General features: G+C 42.4%; 1 protein-coding gene across 4 annotated transcripts in view; it reads right to left on the bottom strand.

Moving 5' to 3' along the window:
• Window positions 1–2,116: 2,116 nt before the first annotated feature.
• celf3a (cugbp, Elav-like family member 3a) overlaps window positions 2,117–27,097 on the bottom strand; it is a 32,489-nt gene continuing 7,508 nt past the window's right edge. The window contains exons 4-15 of one of the 4 annotated variants that reach the window (XR_005074422.1): window positions 17,349–17,397; window positions 15,462–15,590; window positions 13,703–13,782; window positions 12,335–12,478; window positions 10,816–10,960; window positions 9,430–9,579; window positions 9,131–9,190; window positions 7,865–7,969; window positions 6,050–6,193; window positions 5,829–5,961; window positions 5,301–5,375; window positions 2,117–3,032 (exon numbers count right to left, since the gene is read on the bottom strand). Coding sequence is in view for 3 of the 4 variants with exons in the window: in XM_037094132.1 (XP_036950027.1) it covers window positions 5,834–5,961; window positions 6,050–6,193; window positions 7,865–7,969; window positions 9,131–9,190; window positions 9,430–9,579; window positions 10,816–10,960; window positions 12,335–12,478; window positions 13,703–13,782; window positions 15,462–15,590; window positions 17,349–17,397 (1,134 nt within the window). In the remaining variant the exon portion in view is untranslated. Of the gene's footprint in view, window positions 3,033–5,299; window positions 5,376–5,828; window positions 5,962–6,049; window positions 6,194–7,864; window positions 7,970–9,130; window positions 9,191–9,429; window positions 9,580–10,815; window positions 10,961–12,334; window positions 12,479–13,702; window positions 13,783–15,461; window positions 15,591–17,348; window positions 17,398–27,097 lie in introns of those variants that run through there. The other 3 variants (XM_037094134.1, XM_037094132.1, XM_037094133.1) reach the window with 3 other exon arrangements.

Raw genomic sequence — 27,097 nt, forward strand, 5'->3', positions numbered from 1 at the left:
GGCTATTTAAAGTGACGTGAGCTGCCGGTCTGTATGAGGTGTGCTCAGTGCCACTGGAGGGGAGGCTGACAGTGGATAGAGTGGCTGCCATACCACTCATGACATTAGTGGTGGAAAGTAACTAATACACGTCGTTAAATGTGCAATTTATTTATTATACAGCTTAAGAAAAGGCTAAATTTTACACTTAAAACCTGTGATGACATTTTGAAATAACATTTTGTTTTTAAGCATCATATAGTGGTACAGACGGAGCCCCCTAAGGGACATGGTGAGAATTTTTGCTACTTTTGCACCAAACTTTTGCATTACCTGGCACCACTTTTGCATTCCCTCACAGTTTGTGTTATGTTACCCTGCAATACGTGTTTCCATCGGTTTCCTTCTGTGCTGCTCTATTATGGATCAAGCTCACAAACCTCTTTTGCCTCTCCTGTCGGGGTCACTCATCCTCATTCTGTTGTCTGCTTTACCTAAGGCACAGCAGACAGAGGCGGTGTGTTAATTGGTGGGGCCATTGCAGTGTGTCCTTGTCGATAAACACACCAGCGCTTCGGCTGTCACAGCCACAGAGTCTCTGGGCTTGTTAGGTAGAGCATACCTGTCGGCTGTCCACTGCCACCGGGTTGCCCTGGATCTTCTCCACCACCCAGCCTGTCTGCTCCACCTTAGGCAAAGCAGATGAGTGAGGCTGGAGAGCTCAGATGGCTTTGAAAATGTGCTTAGTTTAGTGTATTTTGGTATGCATATGCGATTTGTTTCTCATCATTTTATAGGAAAAGTATAGCTCTTTAATAAAAATGTCATTCAGATTTAGATATTTGAGTGGTAAATTTATATAACAGATTTTTTTTGCCTGTCAATATTCTGTATTCACACAGGGGCCATTTTCCTCTGACATCACCCTCTTTTACTGTTGCCGTTTTAGTTGTACCTCTCCTGCTTTTTGTAGGTCATGTTCAAACACACAACACTTGTAGCCCAGGGCCAAGTTGAGCTGCGTCCCATTATATTAATTGTGGCTCTCCTGAGGCTCTTCAGAAAGTAGGTGCAAGGTTAGAGGAGCAAACAAAGGACAGTACGCTGCATTCTTTGTGACAGCAATTCCAGCTGAGTGATAAAGACGGATATCTTTTATGATGAAGGTCAACTTATCATTAAATAACAATACATTCCAGGTCTCTGTCAACAAGCATGAGGTCCTACTCATTGTTCTTTTAACTTAACCACTTCGCATTGTTCACTAACTCTGTTTTCTGCTTATTGGTTGCTTACCTGGTCTTTGTTGTGCAGTATTTTAAGCCACTTATGCGTACATATTGAATGCTTTCCTTATCCTGCCATGGTTATGCATTGGCTAATATTTTTAAATATAAGTTATAATAGTAGATTCTCAAGACGCGGTGTTTTGCAGCTGTTTTTCTCCTGACATTGCAGTGAAGGGATTAATAACCCAGTTCCTCACCTCTTCCTACAATGGCTGTGTGGCATGAATCACCTCTCATACACCCAGGCATGCAGGAGAAAGCCAAGGCGTGTTTGGACTCATCTGACCAAACCCAAAATCCTGTGGCAGGCCGACTTATTGCACTCCCCAGCTGCTGCTACACACCTCAGCCTTTTTCCATCCTCCTAACATCTGAGCTGGATATTTATGCATGTAGCGTCATCAATAAGTCATGGTGGGAGCTTGCTATGATGGCCTTATCAATGAGTAAACATTATTGTGTTTTTATAATGGGCACGAGGGCTTGTAATTCTACTCAGCCTACCCATTATAATTAATCTAACAGCCCCAATAAAAACACATTAAGTATTTCTGCTACTTCCTCCATATAGGTGTTGTAAATAAATAAAAAATAAATATATACATATATATGAGCCACAGGTTCAAATGCAATCTGGAGGCCAGATGTTTTCCACTTTTATTAATACTGCTCTGGACCTATAGAGAGCAGCAATCCCCCCTGGATCAATCGCTTACTCTGAGAAATGAAACAAAAGAAATGCTTTTTTTTTCTTTTACCCCCATTTTTCATTTGCATCTGGCTCATCACGCCCAGGAAAAGATGGCAGGTTTTGGTAAATCAACAGAACAGTAAAGCAGACACACATCCATTTTTTTTTCTAAATTGTACTTTATTTTCTTTTAAAGACATATGTTTTAAAACAGCGATTGTAGAGAATAAATAAAGAAACATTATGTTTTTTTTTTTTACTTCCATAGTACATTTATGTAATTAAAAACTCTATAATAAGTGTGTTCATTGTCTTGAAGACCAGCAGAATCCTCTTTTTTTTTCTTCTTCTGAAATTAAAAAAGAAATCGTCACATCTCCCCCGTCATCAAATTGATTACCAAATAAATTAAAACGTAAAAAATCAAGATAGAAAAATTCCCAGCCCTTCCTTCCGCTTGGTTTAATTTGAAAAGTAGTGGCAGCAGAGAATCTTAACTCGTGAAGTCCTTTAACTCCCTTTTTGAAAACCAAGGTATGTACAGTGAGAGGAAATCCATTTCTCTTCCAGCTTAATTACCCCATGTTTTTTTTTTAATTTACGTATAAATAATAAAACTAACTCTACATAACAATATTACCAATGGTAATCATACAGAATAGTATTTTCTTTTTGCCTCCGACTGTGCAGACTGGCCTTCTGTTAACGCCATAGACCACAAATCACACTATACAGTAGAACCCTGTTCAGTAGAATAACATCAGTGATATGCTTTTTCTTAACATGTAGATCTTGTTGCTGACAATAGAGTATGTACATAACATAAATGAATCCAGCTGTGGAATGATAGGAAATATGGAGCACTTCTGATATTGTGGATGCTGATTCTGTCGATGTATTTGTCGCTGATATAACTGCTGCTGCTGCTGCTGTCGTTGTTGTTGATTTTGTAAGCGCATACACGTGATACTGCTTTTTGTGAAGTGTTGCTCCTGTGCTATACGGTTGGTCAAACAACCAAAAAAGGCTGGGACATCCCAAGTGGTTTTCTTGATTGAACTCTTAGGTTTTTCCTGGAGGTAAAAGAAGAAGAAGAGAGAGAGAGAGAGAGAGAGAGAGAGAGAGAGAGAGAGAGAGAGAGAGAGAGAGAGAAGACAGAGCACAGAGTGTTTCAAACCAAATCACAGCAATCAAACACATACATTTAAGACTTTGGAAGTGGAGTGGTGTCTGCAATACACACTGCTTGCACTGACGCCTCAGGGGGAGTCTCGGTAATCAACTAGTGTCCATGCAACTCAAATAGTGACAGTCATACTGCTGCAAGTGTATGCTCGTTCTTAGAAAAATAGTTTGTCATCTCTTTTGGCAGGCAAATTAATTCAGAACATGCACAGTAGGAATTCTGGTGGGGGATAAAAGTCTCTCAATTTTTTTCTTTCAGGAAACAGTCAGAGATCATTTTTCATTTATATATTCAGAACTGTGTCGCTCACCAAAACTAAGTTTCTCAGCAAGGATTTCAAATCAGCCACCAAGTAGTTTGTTTGTGATGCAAGCAGGGCATCTGCAGGTACAAGAATAAACTGTATTTTATTATTTATTAAAAATCTTTTCAAGATCTTGAGATTTATTTTACAAAGCCAGGCAATTTTAATTTAAGTCTGATCATGTATTGAAGCAGTAAATGTGGATCTTCCGTCCCTTACAAGCATCAATATAATATATAAATTACAGTTCTGATTTGACATAACAGGTAACACTTTATATTAACGGTCCACTTTGTTAGAAAAGTAGATTTTTGAGTCCCATTCACAATTTGTCACATGCTGGTGGTGAGGGATTGTAGGTCGGGGTGGTCACCATGCTCAGGTAACATGACCTATATAATGTCAATTGTTGTATAACAAACACATTTATTGTTAGATTATAAGACAGTTGTTCTCGCTTTAGATCCAGTGGCTGTAAAAAGCATTGTTAACAGTTAATAAGTACGTCATTAACTGATAAACTTAAGATAATCAAAGTTCCCAAGATAATAAATGTGCACATGATCGCACATTTCACAAAACATCAACTTTTTTTAAGCAAAAATATCAAACATTTGCTGGCTCCAGCCTCTTAAATGTCAGGATTCGCTGCTTTGATTTGTCATTTATGAGCGTAAATGACAAAGGGTTTGGGTTTGAGCTCTGAACAATCAATCGCAGATTAATGGAGTTGCATGCTGAGAGTTAACAGAGAGTTTAAGAGAGCAACATCTTACAGAGAAAGATGGTAGAAATCTAGTTTAGAGGTGAAAGTAAATTCAACCTTTACATTTTTTTTCTGCTTTATATTTTATGATTAAACATAAATTAATTTCTTTCCAAACTTGCTCTGAGACTAGCAGATACCCTGATAATACATATAATTTGTTTTCGGTTGTTATAAATGTCAAGTGGACATATCATTTAAGTATTTCTGGATTGTTATTTTAATGTTTTTGGAGTCCCAGAATTCCTACAGAGGAATGCAGTTCCTCAGCCAGCAGCACGTGTCACAGGAACCAAACAGCTTTTACCCAAAACCTTCTCAAGTAAGGTTAGTGTCTCAGTTGGTACACCACGCACACACACGCACATTCACTTACACATGAACCTTTTTTTACACGTCTAGTTAAAAACAATACACTCTCACAAACATGAACGCACGCACCTTCAGGTCGTCTCACACCAGCACAGCCACCCACAAACAAACAAACAAACAAACAAACAAACACTATGTCGACCATTTACAGGGGGCACACTCAGCACGTGGTCAGTCTCACAAAAACCAAACAGAGTTCAGGCACAGAGTCACTTGGAAATTGAGTTACAACCAAACGAAAAAACCGCACCCACCCGCACTCACCGAAGAACTACCACACCAACCAACTAAACAAAGGGAACGTGTAAGAATGATAATCATGACAGACAACAAAAAGGAAACTAATCAAAAAAAACAAAAAGGTCTAAAAAGGAAGAAAAAAAGTCCTAATTTATCCATGTTTTGATGGACTGAAGGCTAATTTAGCTCTTAGTGCTGAAGCTTTTTAGAGGACTTGTCATGATAATCAATTGCTTACAGATGCTGAGGTAAAGTGACAGTTATTGATCAGTGTTTGCAAGGATTTCAAAACCAGGGCAAAAATAATAAGAGGAAACTCACAACGCACCAAACACAGTTCATGGTCGCCACAGTAACCCGCCATGCAGTTGGAGCATGGTGAATCAAGGCAACGGCCCAAAAATAAAAATTTGCTAATGGCAACCATCACAGGCAATATCGCCACAGCAACCAACACAGGCCAATTAACTTACAACGCAGTGAGAAGGAGAGGGGGGGAGGTTTTTTAGCGACGCAGGTCTCCACGATATATGTACGGACGGGACAGTCTTGAGAGTGGTGTGATGTTTTTTTCAGGAAAAATGGCATATGGCACAGCACAAAAACAATAAATAAAAAGTAAAAACAAAAAATTAATGACGAGCAGTAGTTGGCATTCAACCCTGCGACAGAACACTGGTTAGACAGAATATTTGAACTTCTCTGTTTTAAAAATGCCCCCCCCCCAAACACACACAGAGAGCAAAGAACAGAAGGAGACACTGTTGCACAATGTTTTTAAATTGATGGTATTTTTTCAGAGAGCTGCCACCTCATTGAAGTTAATCTACTGTAGGGTTATTGACTTCTTCAGTTCCACATGAAAGACAGCCATTTAAGCACTGGGCCCCCAATTACATCCACTCTGTCTCTTTAACTTCCAGGCACATTTCCAGCTGTCTATCAGCCCTCCCCAAGCCCTCCCCCCGTCTCCTCTAATAGGTCAATACACGATAACTCACCTCCTTCAGTAAGGCCTGTTGGCATCCTTGGGCCTCTTCAGCTGCACCTTCAGTCTCTTCATGCCGATCTGGAAGCCGTTCATGGCTTGGATGGCAGTCTGGGCGCTGGACGGGTTGTCAAAGCTCACGAAACCTGAGGAGGAAAGAGGTGATGGTGTCACTTATCTCTCACAGAAGACAGATAGTCTCCCAAGGCGACAATAACCATCACAGCGACTCACCAAAGCATTTACTCTGGTTGGTGGCACGGTCCACAAAGACCTTTGCAGAGATGACGTTTCCAAAGGGCAGGAACATCTGCAGTATCTCAGAGTCGGTGAACTCCTGTGGCAGGTGGTAGATGAAGATGTTGCAGCCCTCGGGACCTGTGTGCAAATAGAGAGGAGCCACGACGACACGGAGGCGGCGTGACGAGACAAGACCAGACATGTTAGGCAACCAGGGAGAACTGCAGAGATGAGGGAAACACTCCAAAACACCTGAAGTTGAGTTAGTGTGAGTGACATAATGTGCAGCAATTGTTGTAAATTATTTGTAGAGGGCTTTTTATGCTTTTTTATTTATAATAGTATTTATGTATAGACAGGAAATCCAAAATTAAAAGCAGTTTTAGCCAAAAGTTTGATATTTTTGTTCTTTTCTTGAGTTTTTGATTGATAGCACTCTCATGTTATACAGTTAATAGCAACAGCCAGCAGCTGGTTAGCTTAGCTTAGCATAAAAATGGGAAACAGATTTAACATGCAGTAACTGTGTACCAGCGCTAATCAGTGAGTTTAAGAGGAAGGTAGATTCTTTCAACCTTTGGACACAGCAAGGCTAGCTGTTTCCCCCGTTTCCAGTCTTTGTGCTAAGCTAAGCTACTTGCTGCAGCTACATCTTTACATCATTCTCATCAATCACTCAGCAAAGAAAAGCAAATATGCATATTTCCCACAAGGTATGTAGACATAGCTCAGTGCTAACAACATTGCTATAACACCTCCACATTTAAATGCAGAAAAAAATAACATATCATTATTTATATTTAAGCCATTCTGAGGGCAAGAACGCAGATCTATTTAAAGGACCATTCCAGCTTGTTTACAAAGTTTCTTAATTGTTTTAATTGCAGATTTTTGCTGACCATTGTCTTGTGCATTTGCTCTCAACCTGCAGGTCGGGACCCACGCAGAGTCGTGAATTAATTTCCAGGGCTCACCAGATGGAGAGGAAAATGAAATGACTGGAGAATAGTTGTTACAACATATTGGCTATACCAGTGATATCATTTGTCTTAAAATAGATTGAATTAAGTCCAAGTCTGAGTGAGTTCTGGTTTGGCACACACAAAGAAAATGTTTTACTATTATTAATTTGGCACTTTCAGGATGTTCCAGTTATCAGACTGTTGTCTAAGACTGCACAGCAAACATCACGCAGGCTTTTTATTTTTGTCAGCGCTGCTTTATTGTTGCTTGGTAATGCAGTTCAAGTACAGATGATTTGTCTGCACTGCAATCTTGAGAAAGTTGGCAGTACAATAATGTAGTTTTGACAAGAGCTGAAACAATTACCTTCAACAATTCTGATTGTTGATTTGATAATTTAAGTAGCTGCAGCAAAGAATAACTTCATATTGTCTGGGTACAGCTACTCAAATATGAGGACTTTCTGTTTCTCTCAAGTTTCACGCAACTTTTCATTGTAAATCGAATATCATGTTTAAAGACTGAGATTTAAAGACTGAAAATCGGGCTCTGGAAAATCATGATACCTCTAAAATGTCAGACATTTACAGAGAAATCAAACAAATACTGAACAGACTGGTCGGCAATGAAAACAATCCTCGGTTGCGGCTAGTTTTAACGAAGATCAATGCAGACGCTATCTGATAAATTATGTAATTCAAGCTCTGAAAGTTTGCAGTGTGGCTGCCGTGTTTGCACAAATGTTATCTGCGGTGTGAAGTGATTGTGATTTGTGATCAGTAAGCTTAAACCACCGGAATGTTCCTGTAAGATATGATCATCGCACTTTGAGCTCTTTGAGCTTACCTTCTCGCTGCTGCAGCTGCTGCGGCTGCTGCGGCTGCTGGGCCACCAGTGTGGGCTGGTGGGGGAACGGCTGTCCCACCAGGCCGTAGGCAGCGGGGTAGGTAGCTGATGGAGAGGAGGAGGAGGAGCAGGTGAGCAGAGTGCAGCGGTGAGGCAGGCACAGACTGCAAACTAATCAGATATTTTTCCCCTCAAAACAACATCTGAAGGAGCGGCATTCCCACCTACAGATTTGCTAAAACCGGGAGATGTTCTGCATATATTTTGCGATGCGTGACTCATATCTATAGGGCTGTGGGTTATTTACATTTGTAATGTATGTGCATGTTTTTACTCGGGATGTACATTTTCTACTTCACACATGCAGTGTTGGAGAGCAAAGGTAATGTAGCTGCATTTCATTACGTTACATAAAACTGTTTTGCATTCTAGTTACACGGATGGAAAGGTGATTTCTAGGAACCTGAAAGCTTAAAATGTCGAGGTCAAGTGCTCATATTCTCTGTAAAATGTACCCAAAAAGAACATACAGAAGATTACGTGCTTGTATTTATATCTGAAATCTATGGAGGCCCTTGGCAATCACAGGTGGAACATGTTTTTTCCTCAGTTTTCCTGCAATATTGAGTTATATTTTATTTGTTTTCTCCGAGATCACAAGTAATTTATGTCATTATCATTTTTTCTCAGGAAAACAAGCATTGTTATCCTAAGTTCATCTGAAAAAAGTGTAGCAACTGATTTAAGCTGAAAATGTCAGGCCAAGGAGTAAATAAATAAATAAATAAATAAAAGATATCATAAAAAGTGAATATTGTTTGATTTGAAACCCCCCCCACAGAGCAGAGTCTATGTTATGGTCCATTCTTATGAATCTTACGATTGAATAACTTGTTATCTCGGGCTAACAACATTTGTTATTCCCTGATAATGGCATAAACAAAGTTTGTTTTCGTGAGATGGTGAGAAAATGATTGTGCTATGGCAGCACAACAACATTTGTTATTCTGTGATAATGACACAAATAGCCACTGATCTCGAGAAAACAAATAAAATTAAACTTGTCATCACAGGGAAAAACGGAGGGAATAACATGTTTGACCCATGACTGTTAAGGGCTTCCATACGGAAACAAGACACTTTAAATAGTAATTGCACATTATTATCATTAGCAGCAGTAACACCGGTACACAGCAATTCATTTCTAGAAATAACTGTCAGTTTATGGCGTTACATCAACGACACTGAACACAGGTGGAGGCTCACCTGTGTAGTGCTGCATGCCTGTATATGCTTGCTGCAGGGGGTCCAGGACAGGACTCTGAGCTGTGGCAGAGCAAACACAATGTCTCTAACTGCTAAACGCACACAGACACATGCAAAAAACACAACCCGAAAATGCTATTTGGGGCACATGAGCACGCTCCAAATAACATCCAGTGCTTTAGTTTCATTTCAGTTCCTCTTAATTAGATTGTTGCTGCTGCACATCAACAACAGGAAGTCCCACGAATCTGTGTCTTTTATTCTTTTCTGCTGCTTTGAGGGATGTTGTGCGGCGCTACCTTGATAGGCATGAACTCCGTTGGTGTAGAGGGCTTCGGTCGCCGACTGGCCGTTGGGTGGAGCCGGCACAGAGGCGTAGCTGTTCACGGTGAGCGGGGGAGGCAGAGCAGGGACAGGTGTGGCTGTGATGGAGGGTGGAGTGCTGGTACCTGCACACATTTGAAGACAAAGATGAGCGACGTGCAGTTTTGTGCTGAACTGACAAGTACATTAACACACTCCTCAATCAGTTTTCCATTTCTGGAGCGTGACTCCTTCGGTCTTTTATACATTACAAGAGTTAAAGTCTGCAGCCTGGCTAATGGCGCTGTCAGGCTGCTCAATGGCACAGCGGTGCTTTCAGCTAAATGCCACGATAACAATGTGCCCACAAAGACAATGCTAACATGCTGATGTTAAAGGCACCCTGAGGGGTTTTTGACCTTATTAACAGGAAGCAGCATTAATTTATGATGCACGCGTGCATATGGGTGACAGGATCCCCTTTTACTTTAGAAGGTTTCACTTTATTGCGCTGATCTACAGCTGGTGGTAACGCAGCAACAGGGTAAGGAGAGGAAGGAAGGAAATGCATCCAGCACTTTAGTTGGCCTCACACCATTCGATGTGGTGGTGAACATTCATTTGAAATAGAACTGAAACTCTACAGAGCACCTTTAAGCCGGTAATGTTCGCCGTTTAAGATGCTAACATTTGCTGATGAGTACTAACGCGCAATCCAGATGAGGCCGATGGGAATGTCTCGACGAAATACTGTGACGCTTTACCAGCCCAAAATGTCGTTACTTGACAATCTGGGAATGGGACTCAGCAATTAACTGTCTTTCTTTTGCGCTTATGAAAAGCTTGGACAAATCTTACTCAGTCTACCTTTAAGTTTAATAGTCTTTGAATAATATTAATGTGACGTGAGGTTCAGTTAGCTTTGCACAGAAAAGTACGGTCGACGTGTCCTTCAGAAAAAAAGTCTTCTTACTTTTATACTTTGAGCACATTTCAGAGCCTGTACCTCTACTTTTACGTAAGTTAAGTGTCAAAGATACATTACATAATTTTACAACAGAGAGAAATACTAAGTCTTTTTCAACTGTTTCAACTATGAAAACAAATGTTCGGAGTCCTCAGTATCGCCCTGCCTGTAAGATATTCAAGTGCTTGAAGGATGGAGCTTCTCTTACTCACTCACCGTTTCACCGTCTCCTCTGCCTTTTAAATTTAAAAGCTAACATCGTGACAGACTGAAATAAGAAAAGGAAAAGACCTACAAAACAGATGTTTGTTATTTTGCCCTTTTTGGTCCACCGCTCCTTGTGTATCTGTCCTCATATTTCAAGCAGAAATCTAATCAAGGCCGGCCGGGTCCAGACATCTCTGCCTCTCATTACCTGAGGAGGGGGTGATGGATGCGATCGGCGTGGCAATGATGCTGCTGGGGTTGAGGGCGGCGAGCTGCTGCATCTGAACCGCCGCCACCGTGGCAACAGGAGATAGGTAGGCCGACTGCGCCACCAGGGCCTGCTGCTGCATTAACTGGAGGACGGAGACGGACAGAGAGAGAGAGAGAGGTTGTGTGGTGAGTACGTTAAGATAGATCTGTTTTGTGTTTTATATTGTGTGTTCCTGTAAGCAGAGAAACACCAGAAGACTGAAAAGCGAAAACACAATTGTAGACGGACACACTTTCAGATTTCCATTATTAACTAGCTCAAAGAACGCAGTCATAAAAATCGAACTCATTTAATATAATTGCAGTGGCTCCAGTCTGAACCTCAATGAGGAGTCAATATAGTTAAAGGCCACGTCTCTGCACACTGCAGTGTAACTCAGACTAGGCGTCCTTGGTGACTCACTCGCTTTTTGCTCAGCGGACCTGTTCAGACGCGTCATGACCTTCACAGTCAGTCACTGAGGCCAAATCGGGGTAATGATTATATTAAATCGAGCCTCTGCCGCTCTCAGTAAGCTATTCCGTTTTGGGTTTTTGTTTTAACTTTTTAACTGACTTACACATCGTGGCAATAAATCAACGCATCCATCACGAGTAAAGATGTTGTCAGGCCTTCTTAAGCACCACCAATTGAGCAACTGTGAACTGTGAAATGAGCCAAATCTTAAACCATTTGCAGTAAAACGGTCAATTAGCAGTGACGAGGGCAGTAATGTGGCTTTACTCAACACTGTAAATAACAATTTTTCAAGTTAAAACTGCCGCTGTGACAAGAAAATTCTCCCATTAGACACACGTGGAACGTATCAGTCATTTTTTAAAAATCTTGTCTTACTTTGAGTGAAAATACTTTTCACTTCTTGAAACATCAGCGTCAGGGTAAAATCCGATCAGGACTTCCTTACTTTTTGTGTGCATGTTTTGTTGTGGACCAGCCACCGATCACCTAAGTGTTCTTCACGGACCATCGACAAAAGCTAAAAACACAACCCTGTCTACTCAGTATTTCATTGTTGATATTAATAACAGAAGAAATCATCCGCCAGTGGCCAAATATATATTTCTGCTTATTGTGATGTCATATTCAAATGATTCACATCCCTAGAATCTGTACGACCCCGGCTAAAAGATTTAACATTTGTCTCTCTGACAGATATCAACCTGCTTCTCTGCTTCCCATCCGTCACTGCATGTTGTCGCCACGTTTTTGCACCGCGTGTCGTGTCATGTAATGACTTCATCGCACATGCAGAACGTGATGAGTGTGAAGACAGAAGCCTCAGCGCTCGAGTGCAAAGAAAAGAATGAATGCTCTCGCTGCGAGGGTTTTTATTTTTCATTCATTTTAAAAGGGTCATGTAAACAACAATCCCCTGCGGCCAGTGAAGTGTCCTTGCGATGAGAGTGAGAATGTGTTGCTTAAAAACTGTGTCTGTGTGTCTGAGTGTGCTACTCACGGCCTGTGTGTAGGCGTTGTAAGCCCCAAGGTGCAGGGTCATGGGACTGATGACTCCCAGCTGAGAGGCCACCTGCTGCATCCGCCGGAGCCCTCGCTCCTTCTCTGAATCAGCAAACTTCACCACCAGGCTGGACGAGGCGCCCTGGAGGAGGAAATGGAAAAAACTCAAACTCATAACTCCGTCTGCCTGATGCTTTTCACATCAGTCTCAGGCAGAATATTACCACTTCCGTTCTGACCGGGGACCCTTGCTGCAAGTCATCCCTCCATTTAGATCCCCTCATTTCTTATCAGTTCTATACTGTCTGCCGTCAAATAGGCAGGCAAGTACTTAAAAACACACAAAATTAATCGAAAAGAGGTTGTAATGAAAAAACATGTAGCTTTAAACACACAATCAGAGATAATGTAAAAATAACATAAAAAATATATATATAAATTGTCCTAAAAATCTGTAAAAAAGGGACAGTTCACCCTCAAAGTAAAACCTTTTCGTCTTATCTGTTGTGCTCTGCATCCAACTTGTTTTGGTGTTGAGTTTTGGAGAAATCGCAACGTGGATTAGAGACCTGTGCTCCTGACAGTGTAAACATTAATCGATAGATACAGCTTCTTCTGCTTGTACATCTCTCCTTAAAACACTTCTTTGTGTGCAAGCTTTTAGAACTATTATGTTACGAAAATATATATATATATATATATATATATATATATAATTTATATGATATATATATATATATATTTTTTTATTCTGTGCGCAGATACAGGAAGAACATAGTTCCTGCTCACAACAAGTACAGCAATGTTGAGTAACCACGTCATGATTTCTGGGAAGAGACATCGCTGCTGATTTTTATTTTTGTTGGCACTTTGAGCACCGCAAGCTGAGTGCCATCTATTTCCAATATATTCGAGAGATGGCAGACATCTCTACATCTGATATCTCCGAAAAAACAAAGCAACAAAAGGGATAAATAGCATTACAATTAAGAGGAAAAATAGCCCCCTTTAAATTTCAGTAATCCCCGGTACAAATGACGAGCCGCTGAAAAAAGATCACCACATTTTACAAACATTTTGTCCCAGATTTTGTGTGTGTGTGTGTGTGTGTGTGTGTGTGTGTGGAGGAGGGGGACAGAAAAGGGAGAAGTGGTGACTACAAGCTGAGTCACCGCGTTGAGTGTCTAAATGACTGGATTTGGAGCATCTATAAATGTGTAAATGTTTGAGTACACGTGTGACCACGTGTGTTTCTCTGCCTGTGTGTATGTGTGTGTATGTGTGTGTGTGTGTGTGTGTGTGTGCGTGTGTGTGTGTGTGCACGTGTGTGTGTGTGTGTAAGGGGGGGATCGGGGGGACGACTCACCGGTAAAGTACGACTCCCATGCAGAGCATTGATGGCAGCCTGGGCCTCTGCGTTGCTCTGGTACTTTACAAATGCACACCCTACATGAAATGACACACCATTAAACGTGGCCTCAGACACACACACACACACACACACACACGGTGTACAGAAACTGCTTCCCTTTAAAAATACATTAGGAGCTGTTGTACATCTAGTGCTTCATCAGTTACGGTGGCATCATTAAACATGGTCCACAAGACATTCATTGCTTCATCAATCACAGTCCGTAAACCACCAAACGCATCATTAGCCATGACCCATAAAACCTATTGCACCATTAGTCATGCCTCATGCAACAAACGCAGAAAAATCTCGCATCTGTGTTTGAACTGTCGCCGGACTTTGATTTACACGGCAAATACCATTAGCATTGTTGTTAGCAACAATGGTAATTTACATTCACGTGGCGCTAATGTGCTGGAGGAGGCTTAATTCTCAGGGCTGGAAAAAATGACAAACACTTAAACACAGTCAGCGTCACTTTAATGGCCCTGATCTGGACTCCATTTTCAATTATTCCTTTCTTAAGTACCAAAAATTGTCCCAGCACTGATATTTCATTTCACTGGGACAAATATGGATTTAAGGCCTTCAGATTACAGTATAAAGACGATGTGTCAGATGTCATACATCGACTCGCATTACGGCCGTCGCCATTTGAAGAGGACAGGGATGGATACAATATCTTACAGTAGCCGTGCCAACAATCACACCCATGCTTCAACTCTATTCAATTTTACTCTAAGTGGGACCATGATTTACAAGATGAGCACTGCACTGTATTGACGAAGCTGTGAATCCAGTGATGGAGACCATAAACTCATTAGGAAATTGTGAACTCAGCTAATAAATCAAGGGCGAAGTCGGATCATTTTCTCATAAGCTTACATACAATTAACTTCTTTTTTAAAGCAGTGAATTAAACCCCCGCTGGGAATTAGAATGATCCAGGTTTAAGGCACATCCGCACTGGCTTCACTTTTTCAGGATGCTCCATCTGTACGTTATACAGTCAGTGGTTAGATCTTAATGCATCCATTCACCTGTTGGACATTTTAGATCAATTTGTTTTTTATTTTGTAGATTATATCCTCATTTGATATGTTTTAATTTCCACTTCCTGTCTTTGTCTTTTTCATTAGTTAATCCTCCCTTGTGTTTTTAAGTCTGTGTTTTTCCTTCAGTCATCATTGGTTTGTCTGCATTTCTTGTGTCTATTCCTGGTGGTTTGCCCTTTATTCTGTTACTCTTTCTTGGTTTCTATATTGTCTGCCTTGTTGTTGCCATATTTTTTTTTGCCATCAGCTGTTTTATTGCTTGGATTCTGGACTGTTTTTTAACCTGCCTCTGTGTCTTGTGTTTGTGTCCTTTTTATGCCTGATCATGACAATAAGTTATACATATGAATACATGAATGGCCAGGTTACAGACTCTTTACTGGTGTAAACTCATCATCAAAAAACTGACAAAGAAAAGCTGCAAATCTTAACATTTAAGGAACTGAAACCAGCAAATATTTGACCTTTTGGCTTGAAAAATGACTGAAATGATTAATCAGTTATACAAACAGTTGCTGTTTGATGTTCATTGGTCGAATAAATGATTAATCGACTTATCGCTACAGCTCTGATTCGACTTGATTTGTTGTTTTGTCAGGTATTTTGTGTTTCTGCATGTAGGATTAAACCAGTATTCTCAGACGTGATCCTCCGTTTACCTTTGCTGGTGCCGTCGGGCCCACGCAGCACCGTGCACTCCTCTATGCTGCCGAACGGCTCGAACATCTTTCTCACATCGGTGTCCGTCTGCTGCTTTCCTAGCATGCCCACAAACAGCTTCCTGTCTTCTAAGGGGAAGGATATCACCAAGATGGGGGGAAAGAGAACAGGATCATGGGAGGATAATGTGAGTAAGGGAAAAGTGTAGTCATGGGAGGGGGTGATGCAGGCAGTGAAGAAAAAAAAAAAAAAGGAGGGGAGAAGGGAGAAGTGCCATGTCACCGTACATGCATGAATAACAAGGGAGCAACAACAGTGTGGTAAGATAATAAGCAGGGCAGGCGGGGGGACATCAGCTTGTAATGCCTCACAGTGCCACCAGAGTGCAGTAACGCGAATGTCACAACAAACAAACAGCATCTGGCGGTGACTCAAATGTTTGTCGCCCTCTGTGTTGTCAGAGAAGCTGCTCCGTCTGTCCCCGTCTGTGAAGGATCAGACCGGCGTTTCTGCATGTTTTTTAGCCCACTTACTACAAATCACACACATTCCTGCAGACTATTCTCGAAGCAGAAACAGATCCATCGATTGTGGCCATAGGTTTTTCTCAACATTTGTGCCACTCCTCAGATTAGTAAGTCAAGAGACTTAAAGCTTGAGATTCAAGTAAACGTGTCCTAATCCTTATTCTTTTGGTTACATTTGTGTTGGGTGATATTGTCGTATAAATGTGGGTTTTTGGTAAAAAAAAAAAAAAAGTCAGCTTGCATGGTGTGGCCATGTGTTGGATTTTAGAGGGGGCCCCCGACGATCCTTGACAAGCTATGGTTTCAAAATACCAAACAAATATAATATACAAATTAGGCTATTTCTCCTATAAAGAGCTGCTGGCATATTTGATTGTTTGAAGACAAATAGCCTCCTCAAACTGTGACATGTATTGAAACACAACAACAAAGAACATTATAAGTTTACTGGGGTAAAAGAGCAAGAACATAATTCTTCAGGTGTTTGTCAGAGGCAAAAATAAAACTTAAAACGTTGACAGTGAGCTGGTTAGGTGGCTGGTCGTCAACAGATTTTTTTTTTTGACTTGCCATAGCAGGAAAAGCACAGGTGTTACCCATCCCAGTAAATCATGTCAGTGTGGCAGTGAGCCAGCAGGCACAGCACTGAGGACCCTAGATGGAATTCAACCATCATTCATTTTCATTATTTACACCTGCACTTTTCCTACTGTGACGTGTCAGCGTGCAACAACGGATTAAAAACTCCAGCCTGCGTGATGGAATAACTTCTATATCTCGAGCGAGTTTGCAAATTGATTGTCGTACCTTTCAGCAGTCGTGAAACTATTGTTTGCTTCGGAAAAATGGGCCACGATAGAGAACAGCCTGTACGAATCGTGGTGAATGAGAGGAAATGTGCAAAAACACAATCCTTTAAAGGGTAAGTTCACCTAAAAAAATAAAAAATCAAAATTAAAATTAAAATTAATTAATTCAGTAAGTTTTAATTTTTGGGTGAACTTATCCTTTAGGTCATTGGCAACAGCTTATATTCTCAATGACATGCTGAGAAGTGTCTGAATGTGACTGGGTAGATGTTGAGACAGAAGGATCTTCAATGTGGGACACAAACAGCTTTGGTGTAGTTTGACAGCAAGAAAACATCCATTTTAACATCCATTTCAACAAGTACCTGAATTTTTTAAAACAATAATCTGTTGAGAGGACGATCAAATCTTTCATATTGAGATGAATTGATTCCTTGATTTGTGGCCTTGATTCTGGCGGTATCACTTTAAGATCGTCACCGCTTGTTAAGACGCTTGTTGTTTCTTGGTGTGTTTGAACAGGTGTTTGTGTTTTCCGGGTGTCTCTTACCCCCTCTGCTCTCGCTGTCCGCTGGCTTCACTTGGATTGGACGGTTCATCTGGAGAGACAGAGGCCAACATGATGGTCAGGTTTTAAAATACGGGACAGGGTTGGTGCTCATCAACACAAGAAAAACTGGAAAAGTCTGTGTAAATGTGGCAATGATGTGCTGTAAATTGCTTTAAAAAATGTTTTAAAAACTGATGTACTGACTTAAAGTAACCCAGCTGTAAATGCTGTAATATGATGTAATAGTGACATATGAGCGCATGTGGATGTTTGTGAATTTGGCCTGCGCGCCAACCTCCTACGATTTCCCACTAATTTCTCTCCTCTACACTCCAGCTGACTGGCCTGACACCGATATGTGTGATATTACGTTCAGAGTGTCATTACGGTCTCTCTCTCTCTCTCTCTCTCTCTCCGAGTCTCTCTCAGAATCTGCCCTAATCCTGCCGTCTATCGTTCCTTCTCCCCCTATCACACAAAACCAGGAAAAGCACACACCCACGCCGGATTGGGGAAGTGATAAGATTAAGCACACTCGCCGGCTAATCTGGATTACAGGAGCAGGCAGCATCAGAGTAGTGCGAGATTCTGAGCCCGACAGAGAGACAGAGACGAGGGGGAATACAGGGTTTCGAGAGGGAAGCGAATAATATCCGGGAAAAGAAAACAATGAATGAGAGAGCACACGACGCGGAAAGGGATTAGGCGACCTTTTCATAATTCATCAAAAGACAAGCTGCTGAAAATGCCATTTTTTTCCTTTAGTTCTCCGCAATCATTGTCCTCTTTGCTATTTAACAAAACCCCCTATATGAAATTGTGCACACATCAGTGCCTCGCCGCCTCGCCTTTCAAATGTATAGAGCAGGAAAAACGGTGAAAAGGGGTATTGAATGTAATGAAGAAAAGAGCGAACAAGAGAGGGCAAGTGGGAGAAGGGTGGGATTGAGAGGGATTGAGGAGAGCATATGGAGGAGAGGATGGAGGTGGGGGGATGTGCGTGTGTGTGTGAGGAGGAGGAGGAGGACGATGCCGGTGAGGAGTCGAGGTGAGAGCAACAGACTGACACTCTGTTAACTGTGGCTTAATGAAGGTCTTAATTATGGAGCTGGTGACATTTCAGCCAGTCACTGATCCCGTGTCACTGATTGATCCGCTGTGATCGGTCACCAGGAGACAACCATCGATCGTTGCCGTGGGTCACGCTCCGCCTGCCCGGACCCGCATGCACAAACACCGTCGGCCTCCACGCCACCGGCCGGCCGACCGTACCAAACCACCAGCTGATGTTGCCAGCAACACCTGCTGCAGAAAGGACCCCTGTGTCCCCTCGCCGGGCGTCCAATTGATTGCACCAATTAATTGGATGATTGAATAGATGGAGGGGCAAAGTCTCAAAACCGTCTCCCAATCAGTCAGGCAAATCTGAGCTTCTGCTTCTGCAGTCGGTGAATAGTAATTCTGGTTTAATTTATCGTCGGGGTTTACATAAAAAAAGAGATTTAAAGTGCTTTTGTTTGTGGTGCAGATGAAGTGCTTGTGGTGTAATAAGGTGCTTTGGATAAAAGCACTCAACATATATCACTAATGTTGCCAGATGAAGGGTCCATTCATTGCCTGTTGTCCGCTGTTTAACACCATACCAATCACTTCCTGTGTTTATGAATCCACAAAACATATTTATAATACATGTAATTCTTGTAAAACGTTCTTACGCATGATCTCTGATGTGGCCATGAATCAATATGAAATATGGAGGCCTACTTTTGGTAAACAACCTTGTGGACCATGCAATTTTTTACATCGAACACCTCCAATATTCATCTGAGGGCAGTTTTATTTATGATATAATAAGATTATCATACCTCATCCCTATCAGACTCCAAAAGACTAGACAGTGCACCTTTAAGGGTTTGACTGAAAGTATTAATGCTTTTGAAGAAAAGCTTTGAATATTAAGAAATAGAGCTGCTTTTACTGATTACTGGGACAGGTTTTCTTTTAACAACCCTGTGGAAATACATGCTCAGATGTGGTTATATACATCGGGGGATGCGAGACAAAAAATAGGCCGCCATTTAAAATTTATCTTTGGGAAAACGTCTTCAAAATGAAATACTGACAACAAGACTCTGCGTTCTTTGTAGTGTACATGTTTCACACGAAGAGAGCAGGATAGATAGATACATTGTTTTGGTGAAAACAATATTGGCCATCTACAATAGTCATATTCTTCTTATACAAAGAAAAGTCTGAGTTGAGTTTAAGATGTAAAATAGAGGACTTGGCCACCTGTCAGATTCATACTCCAAATATATAGCATTTAACCCCTAAATGCAGCTGCTGGTGGACAGTTAGCTTAGTTAGCGGTGCAGCTAGCAGTCCTATTATCTGACTCTGCCCTGACTAGGGGCACAGGCAATTTGTACTGTGTAGAAAAGGCAGTTTTTCAGGCCTGGAATGGACAGGAAACCGGCGAGGAGTGATAGCAGGGAGTGAATCCGAACCAGAGCAGGCCGAGGCAGTAATGACTCAGCGGCCTCCCAGCGAACATGGCTAGAATGGGAACGAACGCCAGAGGCCAGTTCGAGGAAAGAGATTACAACTCTCAGCAGGACGACGATGAAGACGCAGGGTTCAGGTTGTGTGTGGTTTATTTTGTCGAAAGGATTAGTGTTTGTTGGAACAGGGGAGAGAAAAACGAAGGCGGCTGTGGTGAGTTTTTGTTTCTGTCAAGCTTGAATGAAGTGTGAGAGAGAAACCAAAGAGGGCTTTGTGTGTGTGTGTGTGTGTGTGTATATTTTTATATATATAAAATAGATATAGATATTTTATATATATATATATATATATATATATATATATATATATATATATATATATATATATATATAATATCTTTAGGTACAGAAAGTACCTACTAGACAGGGCTGGCTGGCATGGTGTGCAACACAATATCGACATTCTGTTGACCATTTTATTACATTTTTAAATGTGTTATACTAAAATTCTTCCACCAATCAAAGTGGATGTTACAAACTTAGAGTAGTAACAGTTTAATGTGACGTCTTTGTTTGAAGACGTGTTTGCATGACTCCTGTAAAAAAAAACAAAAAAAACTCTGGCCCATATTTCAGTGCAGGAGGACAAGCAGTGCAGGCAGCAGCAGCGGTGATAAGGAGAAGCGCAGCAGATGGCTCAGGAGATTGGAATTAGAATATACAAGAGGGAAAACAGTGAGAAGTGGAGGCCATCGAGGCTGTGCCACTTCACATCGGCACGGCAACCGGCCCTGCCGCTCTGATGAAGACCGCGCTCGCATGGCCATTGTCATGGCAACCCCGGTGATGAGAGAGCCCCACATCAGGTAAACAAGGTTGCCCTGAACGACATGCGGAAGAGATGGGTAAAAAAAAAAAAAAACAAACGAGGAGGACAAAGGGTGCTTCTAGGTAGAGAGATAAAGGGATTACATTTGTGGCGGAGGAGGGGGGAGGACGGAGAAGGAGGAAAAATGAGAGACACCGAACAAAAAAAAAAAGAAAAAAGGAGGGAGTGTTCGTGCCTGTTGAATGTTGGCGCTGCCTCGAGAGCAGATGCAGAAGCATCATCTCTCTCTAAGCCTGAACCACTATCATACACACTTTACAGTAATTTGCTCTCTCCCCTCCTCCTCCTGTTGCTCCCCTCCCTTCCCCTTTCTCTCTTAGGCTTGTTTACAAAAACAGTCCCATGCTGTGCACAGACAACGCACAGGCAAAACCTGCCTGATGACCAACAGCCCGTTTTACCAGCGTGTTTGTGCTCTATCTCCAAGCACACGGCGCAGATATTATATACAATCATCCTCAGACTAAACACACATTCATTGTTCCCACACACACACACGCACGCACGCACGCACGCACGCACGCACGCACGCACACACGCACGCACACACACACACAGGCTCTGTCTCTGTCGACAGCCACACGAACACACTATCGAATGCTTTACTTGTGTGCCACCAATGATGTCATGTTTTTGAGTTAAATGTCTTCATTTCCGGGCAGATATACTTAAATGTGACTGTGATTAAATCAGCATATAGACTGTGTTTCTGTCACCGTCTTGTCTTGGTTTTCCCCTCTGGATCCGTCCCCTGAGCGCACATCTACACATATTTAATCTCTGTCGCTCCGTGATGCCGCGGGGGATTTTCGCGAGGATTATGAGATATTAAATCCATAGATTATCCAATCAAATCACAGCTCGACCCCTTTCGCCATAATGCATGACCCCCCCCAACACACACACATAAATATCAAAGTCAGTACACTGAGAGGAGTGGCACTCGCTGCCACGTAGATGCATTTTCATCTACTGCCGTGACATAAATGTGGATTTTACTGCCGGAGTGAGTAAAACATATTGATGATGATGTTTTCTCGCCTCCGTTATGACCTGTTAAGTCTATATAGCTGCTGTGTTGGGAGGGTGACACATTTCTGTCGCCTGTTTTTCTCTCCAATTTCCATCCATTCTGCTTGTCTGCCCTGAAAAGCAGCCGCTCTGGATGGTAAATATATCGGCAGAGACCATCTCCCCTGCTCTTTCAAGAGCATTTACAGCAAGGAGGCGGAGAGAGAGTGTGTGTGTGTGTGTGTGTGTGTGTGTGTGTGTGTGTGTGTGTGTGTGTGTGTGTGTGTGTGTGTGTGTGTGTGAGGGGGTGTGTGTGTGTAGGTGGGTGGGGCGGGGGGCACAAAGACAATTTTCCATCTTCGCCTCCCCTCCGCTCCATCACACAGCGCTGGTCATTGCATCGTGCCGGTCGCCTAGCAACCTGGCATCCCTGGTCCCCGCCGTCTCCAGGCAACGAGACCTGCGACCGTAATCAACCTGCCACCTCCCCCTCCCCTCCATGCTCTGCTCCTCTCTCTGTCGCTTCCATCCACCTCCTCGTCAAAAATGCACTTATACACAGGGACACACTTGTGAATCCGCCCGGGGGAAAAGAACAAGCACAGGTGGAAATTGGTATATTCACAAGGCAAAACAAAAAAAAAAGGGGGGGGGGGGGGAGGAGATTAATAGAGGCGGATGATTTTGAGCTCGGAACAAAGCGACAGAGGCAGGGACAAAACAACAGAGACGCACAAGTACGCTCTGTTAATGTTTCCACACGTGGATGCACACACAGATGCGCACACACATGGGCGGGCAGGCACACAAAGCGGGGAGAGAAGCGCTACCTTCTCCCTGAATCCGACCAGTCACTAAATCAATCAAACACAAAGAGACCGACAGGCGCAACGCTCGTACAATTCAATAATATCTGATCAATGTTCCAGTCGTCAGTGTCAAAGCTGCCTCCCTGCGCCGGCTCCGGCTCCTGCAGGGTTCACTAGTCTGTCCAGTGTCAAGAAGACGAAGCTGACAGCCCCTCCAACGCTGACATTCGGCCCTTTTTGTCAGACGGCCAAGAAAAATCCCTCAAAGTGGAGAAACTGAATATCAAAGAGTAAATTTCTAAAAACACTCAAGTTGACTCTCAATTGTTTTGTCTTTCTAACTGTTAAATATTCATGTCAAGTGTTGTTTGACTCGACTCAGTGGAGCAGAAGGGGGGAAAGAACTGAATCACGGACCGGTTTCTGTGTGTGTGTGTGTGTGTGTGTGTGTGTACAGATAGGGTCCATGTCCTACTTTTCTTTTCTTTTTTTTCTCAGAACTTTTAATTCAGGCCCGGTGTACACGCTTTAACTCCACCGTCGCCCGGTGTGTGTGCGCAGTTCAAAGAGCCTAATGAGTTCTGTGACAACAGCCCTCTTTCCACTTTTGTGTGCGGGCGCATGTGTGTGTGTTCCACTGCCACGTGCACACACACTCCCCTACCCCCCTAAAAAACACACTATTTCTCAGTAACAGATGTCTGTATTTAAGCTGATAAACACACTGCCTCAATGCACCTCCAACCCCCTCCACCCTTACCGCCACCCCACTGTTCATTATGTCAAACTTTCATTCATCTCTTCCTCCCCTCCCCCCACCCTCCCCCTCCTTCATTTATCCAATTTCTCTCTAGTTCACACCCATTTACCACCTCTATAAATCCAATCTGCATTCATCATTACAGTGGCCCCAGAGTGACGTACAGAGGACGGGCCCTTTTTCTTTTTTCTTTTTTATTTGTCGCCGCCGCCTGTCCTGCATCGCGCATTGATATGCATGCATATGTAAATGAATCGATGCATGAATGCACACTTAGCTCCAGATATATTCATCAAGTGAACACATTCGCTCTGAGGCGCGCTAATTGCTATCATCATCATCCCTGCGGCTCACTGACATCAAGACACGGCTACATATGGACGCCCTGGTTTATCTGCTTATTGTCAGATACATGAAGTATCTCGTGTGCTCCTTGTTCTTGGGCCTCGCTGAACCATATCTGAGCATCTAATTTGTATTTTTTCACCACTGACTGTCAGTTTGTCTGTTATACTATATTAAAAAAAGGGGGAAGTCCACAGTGCTAACAGGTACATAAGAGGCTGTTCTCAGAGTGTGTTTCAGCAGCAGAACGTTTGCTCTGACATTAAGGGCACAACACTGTGGCACTACAACTTCCTATCTCATATCCTGCGTAAAAAGCCTGGGCTATATTTAGCATATGCATTTATTTCAGACTATTGATAAAACCCCTCTGTCTGCTCCGTCTGAGTCCTTATGGCTGAGTAAATGTCAGGCTTAGTCAGATGTTCCACTCAAAGACGGCTCCTTCCTCTCGTATGGGCGGCTTAAACACAGAAGGCCTTGCAGCTCAGATTCTACTCTCTCTCTCACACACACACACACACACACGGCAGATAGTGAATGAAGAAACCTGAGAGGAGGATATAATGAAAACTTCCATCCATCCTTCATCCGTCCACCCGTCCCTTCCGATGTGTACTCTCCGCGGAAACATACGGGCACAAAAGCAAACAGACTTTAACACACAAAAGCACACACACCCTTCATTAAACTGTGTTAGTGCGAACACCTGCCCTCCCTTCCCCCCGCCGCACATGCAAATAATACACCGCGCACACACACACACACACACACGCACACTGCTACTTTCTCACTTGGGCACAGTGGTGTTATTAAGTACTTATTGCATTTAAAATTAACGGTGAGTCACTGTTGCAAATATTAATTTAGGTAAGTGAGCGTTGATGAGGGGCGATATACTGCGTCTCTACAGAAGCAGATATGAGCTTTAGGGCTGCAGATCTTTCTTCCTTATCGATCAAACCGGGAGTCTGACATTTTGGGAAACAAGCTAATTTGCTTTCTTGCCAGGAGCTAGATGAGAAGATTGATACCACTTTCATGTCTGTAGGTTAAATGGGATGCTACAGTCTGCAGCCTGTTAGCTTAGCTTAGCATGAAGACTGGAAACGGCTCACCGGGCTCTCATACGAACAAGATATCAAGTATCATATAGTAAGCTTTAGAGACCACGGTAGGCGGAATTTGTGACTTGACTGAATATAAAGCTGCATTCAGTTAGCTTAGCTTAGTGGTTGGAAACTAAGGGAAACAGCTAGCCTGGCTTCTAAACAAACAAGATATCAATTGTTAGATAGTAAGCTTTAGAAGGCGATAGCGGGCGGAATTTGTGACAAGGCTAAATATAGCTGCATTCAGTTATCTTAGCTTAGCATAAAGACTGTAAACAAAGGGAAACAGCTAACATTAGCAAGGCTCTTACACAAACAAGATATCCAATGTTAATTAGTAAGCTTTAAAGGTGATGGTAGGTAAAGAAAATTGTGACATTTAGACAGAGCTAGGCTAAATAAGAAGCTGCATTCAGTTAGCTTAGGGTAGCATAGGGACTGGAAACGGGGGGAAACAGCTAGCATACAGACATACGAGTCTGTTCATCTAACTCTTATCAAGTAAGCAGACAAGCAAATTTAAGAAAATGCTGAATGTCCACTAAAGAGGTTATGTTTTCACCCATGTCCATTTGTGTGTTGGTTTGTTGGTTCGTAAAACAGGATTGGACAAAAAACTACTGAACAAAGCGCAAATCCCATCACAAAGAGCCCAGAGCCCAAGATAATCAGTGTACTATCACAAAAGCAGCTCAGTCACCAGGATATAACGTTAACAGTTAACATTTCTTCAAAGCACAGACTTGTCCAAGTTTCACATTTGTAGCAAACGTGGCATGTCACGTTGACATTTTACAGATATAACAGGATGGTGGAGGCATTATCACAGCCAGCAATGCTGCCAAACGGCCGACTGCAGTTGGAATCACACCAGTGGATTTTGGGAATATTTCCAGTCATTTTTTGTGGAAACCAAACTGCTCATGGTGACCAAAACAGGCATTTTTAGCCAAAACAAGATGTTTTGCTAAACCTATCCAATTTTGTGCCTAACCCTAACCACATAAGCACAAGAACAGCACTGTGACAAGAAACAAGTAGAAATTTCAGCCTAAACAAATGTTAAGCTGGGACATAAAGAAACATTAATTTTAAATCTATTTGTGAATTTTGCAGAAATCCACTTAGCAAACATTTATTCAGGTGATTGGGTTGAACAAAAGACTAAGAAAACCAGAATATATACTTACAAAAGAGCTGGAACAAGTGAATTTCTGCCATTTCCTTCTTGAACACATCAGAGATTATGAAAACAGTTTCTGATTCATGTATCAATTATGTCAAATTCCAGCTCTAATGAATTTTAATGGCAAATAGTACGAAGATTTAATCATTTGGCTCATTTAACAGTTATTTTTGTCAAGAAATAATCTAGTTTTGGATGTCGCCCGTGCAAAATGGCTTCTTTTAACATGCCGTTATTGTCTCTACGAGCCTCACAACAGCTGACTTGGCCAGACACACTGGCCCGAGACAGTACAGAGATAAAGAGATAAGAACCGAGGGGACAAGAGTACAAGATGTCCAAGTGGGATTGAACGTGACTGCAGCTCAGGAGTGACTATTTTTCTCTACCCAGCCTCTGTTTCCAACACGTCCTCTTGGCGTGAATCTGGCATAATGCTCCCGTCTTCCCCTCCCCGACTCCACCACCATTCTCTCACTTTCTTTTTCTTTTCTTTCCTCGCTTTCGGCTGAATGTGCTTTTTGACACTCTTCCTCCCCCTCTCGCTTAGAGACGGACTCTCTCACCTGAAATTAAACACAAGGCCAGGTGCCACTCTGAAACAACCATCTGTTCGCCCCGGCCTGACTTCCTTCTCTTTTCTTCTATTCCATTGTTAGAGAGAAAAATCAGTGAAATAGCGAGGGGAAAAGAAAAAAAGACTGACCAGGAGAAGAGAAATGGTATATATGTAAAAAAAAGTGTTAATGACATCCTTCAGCTTTCTCTACATTCAGGTGCGCTTTCAGTCGAGCTTTCTCCCCCCAGTCCTATAATTGCTTTCATGTTATTTCTTTTGTATCACCCCGGCCACGAGATGCCAAAGTTAATTATTCTTAGGCAGTGCAGGTGCAATTAGATGACAATTACACCACAGCTGGCAGCAGGGGTGGGAAGCAGTTCCCGTCCGCGTGGGCGTGTGTGGAGCTAATAAGATGGTTTTTATCTTTTTTTTTTTTCCTTCTTTTAGCAAGGGGGGGAGGGAGGAGGGTGAGGGGAGGATTGAGGGGACACAGGAGGGTTTAGCTTGTTCCACACAGCTCAGAGGTAAGAGGTTGTAATGCCGGGGGGGGGGGGGCGCCGCTCGGGTAGAAACA

The sequence above is a fragment of the Acanthopagrus latus genome, chromosome 3, assembly GCF_904848185.1.
Source record: "Acanthopagrus latus isolate v.2019 chromosome 3, fAcaLat1.1, whole genome shotgun sequence".
NCBI classification, from domain to species: Eukaryota; Metazoa; Chordata; class Actinopteri; order Spariformes; family Sparidae; genus Acanthopagrus; species Acanthopagrus latus.